Consider the following 10,289-nt stretch of genomic DNA (forward strand, 5'->3'; position numbering starts at 1 on the left):
GAGGCCGGCCCTGTCCGCTCCGCCCTCCTTAGGCCCCTCCTGGAGCCCCACCCCAGCCCAAGCTGCCCTCGGGGAGGGGACCGTGCGCTCCAGACGCCAAGGAGGTCGAGGACAGGAGGTGCGGTCGTCCGCCCTGCGCCCCACCCAGCCTGAACGCGAGCCCGGATGCCGGTGGGAACCGTGTGCCTCCTGGATCCAGGGGACCTCTGAGTGACCGCAGGGCCGGGGTCCCCTGTCGCCCCACGGCCGGTGCAGGGAGGGCTGGACACCAGGTCCCACTGGTCCTGCCAGTTCCTCCTCCGGGCCCTTGGCCCAGCGCAGTGACCCCGGGGGATGGAGCACTTCCTCAGGAGGCGGCTGACCTTCCTGTCCTTCTTCTGGGACAAGATCTGGCCAGCGGGCGGCGAGCCAGACCACGGCACCCCCGGGTCCCTGGACCCCGACGCCAAACCAGTGCCCGCGCTCCCCGCCGAGCCTTGCAGCCCCTTCCCTCAGCTCTTCCTTGCGCTCTATGACTTCACGGCGCGGTGTGGCGGGGAGCTGAGTGTCCGCCGCGGGGACAGGCTCTGCGCCCTCGAGGAGGGGGGCGGCTACATCTTCACGCGCAGGCTCTCAGGCCAGCCCAGCGCCGGGCTCGTGCCCATCACCCACGTGGCCAAGGCCTCTCCTGAGACGCTCTCAGACCAACCGTGAGTACCTTGGCCTCGGAGTCAGAGCCTGCCTCGCCCCCGGGTGGGAAGTCTGGAACAATGGCAGGATTTTGAGTTGGAAATCGCATGTCCATGGCTATCTGTTCATTCATTCGTTCATCCATGCATTCATTCAGGACAGCTGATGGGCCCCGGGCCGGCAGGTGCGGTAGGAAAACAGCTGTGTCCACTGTGCGCTGCCGAGAGGGAGAGGAGGCTCTGGCAGGCGTGGTCAGGTCCCGGGCGGGGGACATCAGCTGCACCACCTGGGCACCCAGCGGGCGGTTCCTCCAGGACCCTGCCTGGCTGGCCAGGCCCTCCCGCCCTCACACAGGGAGTCCAGTGTTCATGGAGCGGTCACTGCAGGGGGCAGGGGCTGGGAGGCACCAGATGACACAGGGGCCAATGCTCCAGGAGCTCTGGGTGAGGGCAGGTGAGCAGGGGCTGCGGAAGCGCCTAGTCCAGATGCCCAGTGCGGCTGCTCTGAGTGGCTGCCTTGGTCCGGCGTCCAGCTGGGCAAGGCCTGAGCCCTGGAGACCTCCGGGATCAGCCTTGCTCAGCGCCACTTCCAGCCTCCTGGGGGCCCCTTGGCACTCGCACATCGTCCTGGGGGTTGCCTGGGGTGGGTGAAGCCGGAGTCACAGGAAGGTGCCTTCTGAGGGGCCCCAGGCCCTCACCCCACACCTGCCCCACTTGCCCTGAGCAGTGGTTGGGGGGCAAGCAGCCTTTGTCATGGGAAGGGGCTCACAGTCACCCCAGGTGTGGAGAACAGACTCCTGCAGCAGTTCCTGGAGGGCAGAGCTAGGGGTGGAGCAGGGCTGTCCATAGGCAAAGCTAATGACTATTTGCCTAGGCTGGAGGTTAAAAGACTAACCACACTCAGGTGTCATTAGCTCCAGACACCTGGCCCCACGCCCCAGGGAGAGACCTCAGGCACATCCCCTGCATCTCAGGATCCGCACAGGGGCCCACCTCCGACCCCCAAGCCCTGATGTGGGCTTCAGAGGAGGCTGGTGATGTGTTGGGGAAACACCTGTGTCTCATCCCCACACCCCACAGTGCGGGGAGGGACCTGAGTCCCTTTACACGTGAGAGGGTGGCCTCTCCCTGCTAGCAGACCCCAGAAGGCTGGGGCCCTGGCGGAAGGAGGAGCTCCATGGACAGAGCGTCCATGGAGCCAGCGCCTCAGGCCGCAGCCTCTCTGTCCCCGGTCCCACACCTCTTCCTGTCTGCATCTTCATTCCCTTCAACCTCAGCCCAGCCCCACGGCCCTGGCCATGTCGGTTTCTATTCCTGCTGCCCCCATTGCCCCCCAGGTCCCCGGGGCAGGAGTGTCAGACTGTGTCCTTCGTCTTGTCCAGTTCCAGCAGCCACGTCTGCCCAGGATGGCACGGCCATGCCCCAGCCCGAATCTCGTGTGGACTCTGAGGCCCGCCTCGGGTCCTCTCCTAGTCCCGCTCCCCCGGTGGTTTCAGCCCCGCCCTGACACCTGGCTCACTCTGCTTCCTCCTTCTGGTGCTTACAGGGTGTGCCCTGGGGCTGGGGAGTGGCAGGCATCCCTCTCCAGGTCCCAGGAAGCTCCAGGAAGTGGGAGGCTCCAGGGTGGGAAGCTGAGTCAGGTGTGGAGTCCCCACCTTGGACTTCAGCAGCAGAGACATGCAGACGGGGTGGGGCCGGGAGCAGTTCTGTCTTCCTTCCAAGGATGCCTCTGGCTCCCGGGAATGAGTAGATGTGACCTGGTGGTGGCCCACCTGGACAGGGGAGCCCCAGCCAGCCCCTCTCCCAACACCCGTGTGGGCTCCTCGTGTGTGGGCATCTGAGGAGTGGGCACCTGGGAGCTCCCTGCCACCATGCCACTGTGTTCAGAGAGGTCTCACCTGCACCTGGCTTTTCGGAGGGGGTGTCTGTGTGGACACAGGCCAGTGGGCTTGGGGCCGTCCTTTACTGGGCACAACTCTCTATTGTGGGATGCAGGATGCTTTGAACGTTCTCACAGCAACCTCCCTGCAGCCGCCCACTGGCTGCCCCTCCTGACCTCCTGCCCAGCCTGGCTTAGGCCGTCTCCTCAGGACACAGCTCGCGTGGGCCCCCTCCACTAACCAACTGCCTGAGGCAGGTGGGCCGTGCCCAGCCAGGTGGTGCCCGTGGCTCTGTACGGCCACATCAACAGCCCAGCAGTGCTTCCGGGCAGCTCACCAGGCTGTCGGCTCCATGTCCACTCAGGGGCTCAGTGAAGCCGAGTTTGGAGGCCTATGGCCTATGGCCAGGGCTGACTGTTAACCTGTGGCTGGGGCTGGCGGTCACGCGCAGCAGGGCTAACGGAGAGCCCACGGCCAAGGTAAGGACGCTCAGGGCTGAGCAGGAGGATGGGGCCAGCACTGGGGGCTGAGGCAGTGCAGACCTTGAGCTGGGACTCCAGCCCTGCCACGGGGTGGATCTTCTCCCTGAGAGGCGGTGGGACAGCTGGGCTCAGCCCTGCCGCCAGCACGGAGGACAGCATGTGGGGCCACTGGCTGAGGGGCCTGCAAGGTGACTGCCGCACCTGCTGTTTGCAGCTGGTACTTTAGCGGGGTCAGCCGGACCCAGGCACAGCAGCTGCTCCTCTCCCCACCCAACGAACCAGGGGCCTTCCTCATCCGGCCCAGCGAGAGCAGCCTCGGGGGCTACTCACTGTCAGGTACCTGGGGCGGCCCCTCCTGCCTCTGTCCCCCAGCAGGTCAGTGGCCCTTGACCCTGGGGTGGTTGGTCTCTAGGCAGTGCTGGCTCCTGATTCACACCCGGTGCCACTGAGGGCCCAACAGCAGATATGCTGGTCACCTCCTGCACTTGCTCACTCACCCATTTATTCGTTCATTCAATCATTCATCCACTCATTCATTCAATCACTCATTCAGTTGTTCATTCCTCACTAATTCACTCATTCATTCATCCATTCATCCACTCATTCATTCATTCCTCACTCACTAATTCACTCATTCATCCATTCATCCACTCATTTACTCGTTCGTTCATTCCTCACTAATTCACTCATTCATTCATTCACTCATTTATTCACTGATTTGTTCACTAGCTTATTCTTTCACTCATTTGTGTATTCGTTCATTCATTCATTCACTTTTCCTTCTTTCCTTCCTTATTCCTTCATTCGTTCACTGACTCATGTACTCATTCATTCTACAAGTATTTATTAAGTGCCTACTCTGTGCACACCATCAGTAGAAAAGCTCCAACCTGGGTCCCTCTCGCTGCCCTGCCCCAGCCTGTCGCTGCCCACACTCCCTCCTCCACACAGCTCTGACCATCTCAGGGTTCCCAGCTAGGTCTGAGCCAGACCCCTTGGGTGGGTTGTGGCCAGCATCCTCTGGGGTGGGAGGGTCGGGGCAGCTGGCAGCCGAGGCAGGGGTCTCCATCTCCGAACCCTTCTGAGTCAGGGCCCAGGCCAAGCTCTGCCACTACCGGGTCTCCATGGCAGCTGACGGCAGCCTGTACCTGCAGAAGGGATGGCTCTTTCCCGGCCTGGAGGGGCTGCTCACCTACTACAGGGCCAACTGGAAGCTGATCCAGAACCCCCTGCTGCAGCCCTGCGTGCCCCAGGTGGGCCTGTGCCTGCCAAGCTGCCCCACGCTGGGCCCGAGGCATGGCCCTGTTCTAGGTGCTCCTCCCCACCCTGTCACAAAGCCCCTGGGGCTGTCAGAGGAGCAGCTCCAGGGCCCTGCCCAGGCCTGGGAGCACCGGAGCATCCCAGGGGCTCCTGCACATGCTGCTCTCTGCGGGTGCCTCTGAGGGTGGTTGGGATTCCTGGGGTGCTGGGGAGCTGGGAGTGGGGAAAGGAGACCTGTAGCAGCGCCCAGCTCTGCAGGGGAGCAGCCAGGAGGGTGGGGCCAGTTTGGGGAAGGCACTCAAGGCTGCCCCAGGCCCCAAGGGCGGAAGCTGTGAGAGGAGACGCAGATCACAAGATGCTGCACCTGGGCTGGAGCCGCTGGATCCCGGGGACTGTCCCCGATGTGAGCCACCCTGCCGAGGGCCAGGGCAGCAGTCTGGTTTCTCTGGTCTCATAATGACAGCCTGGCCAGGGCCAGTAATGAGCATGTGTAGACGGATATCCGGCTGGGCAAAGGTGCCACTTAGGCCCCCAGAGCAATGAGCGCCACAGGGCTGGGCCGAGCCTCCAAGCCTGGCACCCACTCCCCTTTGTCTCGGCCAGGGTGGGGTGAGTGTGTGCTGGGGACAGGGGTGCCCACTGGAGGCCTGGTGTGGGGGGCTGTGCCTGGGAAAGTGCTGACCAGCCTCCCTGTCCACCCTTCCTGGAGGGGGCGGGCAGGGCACTGAGTGCCCTCTCCCTGCAGAAGGCCCCTCGGCAGGATGCATGGGAGCGGCCACACTCCGAATTCGCCCTTGGGAGGAAGCTGGGTGAAGGCTACTTTGGGGAGGTGTGGGAAGGCCTGTGGCTGGGCTCCCTGCCCGTGGCGATCAAGGTCATCAAGTCAGGTGAGGCCCCCGAGATCCTGCGCCACGGCCGGGCCCCGCACCTGCTGTCCAACCCTCAAGCCCCGGGGCAGTGATGTTCGTGGCGTGGGCCAGTCCCGGAGCCATACCCTCTCTCGCAGCTGACATGAAGCTCACTGACCTCGCCAAGGAGATCCAGACGCTGAAGGGCCTGCGGCACGAGCGGCTCATCCAGCTGCATGCAGTGTGCTCGGGCGGGGAGCCTGTGTACATCATCACGGAGCTCATGCGCAAGGGAAACCTGCAAGTCTTCCTGAGCAGTGAGTCCCCTCCCTGCTGCCACGTGGCCCTGCCGCGCCTGCGACCGCCCCTTCCCTTCCGGCGCAGAGCTGGACCTGCGGGGTTTCCGAGGTGAACCGGGCCTCTCTACCGGGAGCAGGTGGCCTCGGCTGCAGATCCCATCCCCGTCTGGTCTCCAGCCAACAGGGGGCTGGGGTCAGGTCTGGGCCAGGCCAGAGCCTTGTGGCTCCGGGGCTGGGGCTGGAGTTCGGGGGCGGCAGGGGGGTGCGGTCCCATCTGGGTCACCAGCCTCGGTCTAATGTGACGAGGACCCAGCCCAGCCTCTGGCTCTTCTCTGCCCCAGTCTTTGTTAGGGGCCTGGGCCAGCTGCCGGGTCACCGTGGTGAGTACAGGACCCTCCCTGTGTCTCACTTGGAGCTTCCTGCGGCCTTAGTCGGCCACGCCATCCTCACCACGTCTTAGAGATGAGGAGGCTGAGGCATGGGGGAAGGTGACGTGGGTGGACGCTGGCCTCACCGGCCATTGGCCCCATGCCCTGAAAGGCCCTGCGCTGTCTCCTGCAGGCCCCGAGGGCCAGGCCCTGCGTCTGCCGCTGCTCCTGCACTTTGCCTGCCAGGTGGCTGAGGGCATGAACTACCTGGAGGAGCAGCACATCGTGCACCGGGACTTGGCAGCCAGGAACGTGCTCGTGGACGATGGCCTGGCCTGCAAGGTGGCTGACTTTGGCCTGGCCCGGCTGCTCAAGGTCAGCGGAGGCTCTGGGCCGCTGACTGCACGAGGGGGTGGGTGAGGGGACCCCGGTCCACCTGCCCTACCAGGGGCCTTCCCTCGCCCCCAGGACGACATCTACTCCCCAAGCAGCAGCTCCAAGATCCCGGTCAAGTGGACAGCGCCTGAGGTGGCCAATTATTGCGTCTTCTCCCAGAAGTCGGACGTCTGGTCCTTCGGCATTCTGCTGTACGAGGTTTTCACCTATGGCCAGTGTCCCTACAAAGGTGCGTCCCCAGGCAGCCACAGGGAGGAGGCAGGCTCTGCCCGGGAGTCACTGGCCCCCTGGACGCTGTTGGCAGGGGGTTGGAGGGTCTGGCCAAGGGCAGGCAGGTGACATGGGGGGCTACAGGAGGCCTCCATAGAGACCCCCAGGCAGAATCGAGGCAGCTCTTGCCCCGCGCCTCCCAGGGATGACCAACCACGAGACGCTGCAGCAGATCATGCGAGGGTACCGGCTGCCTGCCCGGCGGAGGCCTATGTGCTCATGCTGGAGTGCTGGAGGAGCAGCCCCGAGGAACGGCCTCCCTTCGCCACGCTGCAGGAGAAGCTGCATGCCATCCACAGATGCCACCCCTGAGTCCTCACGTGACCCAAGGCTCCACGCTCCAGCCAGGCCAGCCCCTCCTCCCTGCAGAGCGTCAACTCGAAGGGATGCCGGTCGGCCGGACCGAGGAGCCTCTGGCTGTGGGCCTCAGGCCCTGGCGTGCACACGTGTTTGTGCACCAGGCAGACGTGCAGACGGAGGGCTGGGGCTGACGTTCTCTGTGCAGTGTGACTCGTGCAGACGGTGGAGGGCTGACATTCCCTGTGCAGTGTGACTCGTGCAGACGGTGGAGGGCTGACATTCCCTGTGCAGTGTGACTCGTGCAGACGGTGGAGAGTCATGCAGACGGTGGAGGGCTGACGTTTCCTGTGCAGTGTGACTCGTGGAGACGGTGGAGGGCTGACGCTCCCTGTGCAGTGTGATACGTGTCCCTGGCATCTCAAGAGAGACAACAGCACAGGAAGGTGGGGAGAAGCCTCGGAGGCTCTGGGTGGGGAACCCTGAGCCCCATGTGTCTCCTGTCTGGGTCCCCTGGACTCCCTCCCAGGGTCAAGAGCCAAAGGCCCAGTTCTCTCCCTAGTCCCAGCTTGGGTATGTGGAAGTGACCAGTGCTGGCTCCCAGGCAGACCGTGGTGTTGACCCCACTGGGTGTGTGGTATGTAGGCACGGGGTGGCACCGTCACCTGCCCCTCACAGACACGCTGGCGGCCCGTGCACAAACCCACTCACACACACAGCACTCAGTAAGCCGGGACTGACCCACTCAGACACTTGCACAGGCTCACATCACACACAGGCTCAGCCCCCCAAACCCAGACCCAGGAGCTGGAGCGTGGGGGTCCATGTGGCTAGAAAATGCAGGTTGGAGCGGCCCCCATGCGGCCCAGACCCCCAGCCCAGGACATCATGGTGCCCAGACAGTGTGAGCCCCAGGGGCATCGGCAGGAGCTGCCTGAGCTGCCAATTCCATCTCCCTGGGCTGGTTCCAGGTGGCACAGGAAGGGTGGGCCGGGAGGCTTGGTGGCCTGGGAGCTGCCCTTGGAGGCTATTTCCAGGGGCCTCAGGGTGGGCCGTGGGGGATTTGGAGTCTTCTGGCTATGCAGGGTCAGGCAGGGTTGGCTGGGGGCTCGGAGGTAGATGCCATGGTGTGCTGGGCAGCGACTGGTTCAGCAAGCCTCTGGGCATGAGTCCTCAGGGGTCACCAAGGCAGGAGGGGGCAGGGATGTGCAGGGTTGGCCCTCGTTCTCCCCACATCTGGCTCAGGGAAGCTTCTGCTCAGGTCTTTGTGAAACACATCAAGAAGCAAGGGGGCTGGCAGGGTCTGTGTGCGGTCCCTGGAGACCCTGCCCCCCACCCTCCTGGGAGCCCAGGTTGGCAGCTGTGCCCAGAAGGCTTTTGGGGACAGAAAGTTTGGAGACAAGTTCAGGCCTGACTGAGTTCCTTGTCCCCTAGAGTTAGGGTCAGCTCTGCACCTGCTGAGCCAATATGCTGATGACCACTGTCCACAGGCCCCGGCCAAAGCCTGGCTCAGGAGGGAGCTAAGAGATGAGACTCCCGTGTGCAAAGACAGGTGACCCGGGGAGGGAAGAGGCCGCTTGGAGCCTCAGAGAACGGAGGCAGTGCAGGGGCTTCCTGGGGCCCGTGAGCAGGAGGAACAAGGCCAAGCAGAGGGAAGCAGCAGGAACCAGGACCCCTGCAGATGGTGGAGGCAAGAGGCTTTATCTGAGCCTTTGGGACCCTGGCCAGCTGCCCAGCTCCATCTGCATGGGAGAACCTAGGGGAGGGGCTGGCTCTGGTACCTGGGCCCACTGAGGCCTTGAGCTGAGCTTCCGGTTCTGGCACGTCCCCAGCACAGCAGCCTGGGGGCTCCTCTGGCACAGAAGGCCTCGCTCTCTGTGCTTTCTGCAGCTGCTACTGGGATTAAGGGGACCAGGTGTGTCTGTGGCACCTGTGCCCTCCCAGGCATCTCTCCAGCCACCAGCTGAACAGGTTTGGTGCTCCTGGGTATCCGGGAGGGGCCGGGACATTCCTGCCTCCTGGTGTGGCTTAGACTGAACGTCCTGCACGTCTGAACTCAGGGATACTCGAGGCTTCCTGGACACAGACTCATGGGCCCGGAGGCCCAAGGCTCGAGGACACCGGGTTGGTGTCAGAGCTGGTGGGCCCTGAGGGACGCTGCCCGGCCAGATGCCCCGGCGCCCTCCTTCCGCATTCCCCACCCCCCACATCCCCCCCGCCGACCGACCCCAGACAGAGCTGGGAGGGCCTGAGGGACACTGCCCAGCCCGGCACCTGCTGCCCCTCCCCACCTTGGTCAGCGCTGAGCTGGGCTGCCCAGAAGTCTATGAACCTGTTAAATAATCCAGATTATTGTTCTTAATCTCAAAACAATGAGTGGAAGGTGCCATTATTTCTCTTTGCAATAAAAATAAAAGTTCAAATATGCAGAGTTTGGGGACTTTCCCTACCACTCCTTGCAGACTGAATTTCCCTTCCCCCTTCCTGCCCCCTTGTGGCTGCCGGTCCAGGTCCCTGGGTTGGAGCTCCCTGGTGGACACAGTAGGGTCAGCGGGAGGGTGGGGCAGGGAGGGGGTGTCTCGAGTCTCAGGGGCTGGGGGGCAGGCGGCCGTCGGGTGCAGGTGGGGGTCACAGCAGGGCTCACCGAGGCATGAGTCGGGAGAGGGGAGGCGAGCTGGAAGGGGGCAGGGGTCATGCAGGCTGGGCAGGAGGAGGCAGAGGCTAGAGGCAGGAGGGGCTGCCTGGGCGGGAGCTGTGGCCTTGGGCCCCAGTTCTGTGGGCACTCCCAGGCCGCACTCACGGTCCTTGCCTGCCCCCTGGCGTCCGTGTGGAGGAAGGCAGCGCCCGTTTCTTCAGCTGCGGGTGCTCCTGGCGCTGCCTCCCCGGGGATCCCCCAAAACCCTTGGGCCCTCCTCTTCCGGGAAGTCCTCCGGGCCGACCCACACAGCTGGCGCTGCCCTGACTCCACTCCCTCTTCTCTGCTTGGTCCTTACCCGAGGGCGGGCCTGCCCATGAGGCGGCTCTCAGGACGCCTGCCCACAGCAGCTCCTGACATTGGGCCCTGTGCTCAGGGGTGGAGTCTGGGGCTGGGTGAGGGCAGGCACCGACGGGTGGAGGGGAAGCTTCCAGAAGTGAGGAGAGAGGCGGCCGCCACCTGTGCCCCCGCAGCTCTGAGGGTTGGGAAGGCAGCGCCTGCAGCCCTCACCTTCCTGCCCTCACCTTCCTGCCCTCACCTTCCTGCCCTCACCTTCCTGCCCTCAGGCTGTGAGTCTCGTTCCCAGGGGGCCCTTGGGTTCCCTGATTGCCTGAGTGTCCATAAGTTGGATCCCCGAGAAGCCCCAGCTGGGGGGTCCTCCTCCCTCTCCTGCCCTCAGGACGGCCCTGGGGGTGCTTGCCCAGCAGGTTCCCGTAGTGGGGGCGCTAAGTGCTCAGATGGGCCCCAGTGGGCGTGAGGACTCGTGGGGCCGGCTGAGCCCTCAGGAGGAGCCGGGGTGCTCTCGAGTGCCTGTGGGTGCCGGGTG

General features: G+C 64.2%; 1 protein-coding gene across 1 annotated transcript; it reads left to right on the forward strand.

Moving 5' to 3' along the window:
* The first annotated feature begins 333 nt into the window (after positions 1-333).
* On the forward strand, positions 334-6,848 carry SRMS (src-related kinase lacking C-terminal regulatory tyrosine and N-terminal myristylation sites). The gene is given in 9 exon segments (XM_030825295.1): positions 334-689; positions 3,245-3,366; positions 4,117-4,283; positions 5,036-5,177; positions 5,297-5,455; positions 5,999-6,180; positions 6,274-6,430; positions 6,615-6,659; positions 6,662-6,848. Coding segments are annotated over 9 exon segments (1,452 nt in total). The 3' UTR covers positions 6,784-6,848.
* The last annotated feature ends 3,441 nt before the right edge of the window (positions 6,849-10,289 follow it).

The sequence above is a fragment of the Nomascus leucogenys genome, chromosome 13 (assembly GCF_006542625.1).
Source record: "Nomascus leucogenys isolate Asia chromosome 13, Asia_NLE_v1, whole genome shotgun sequence".
Classification (NCBI taxonomy): domain Eukaryota; kingdom Metazoa; phylum Chordata; class Mammalia; order Primates; family Hylobatidae; genus Nomascus; species Nomascus leucogenys.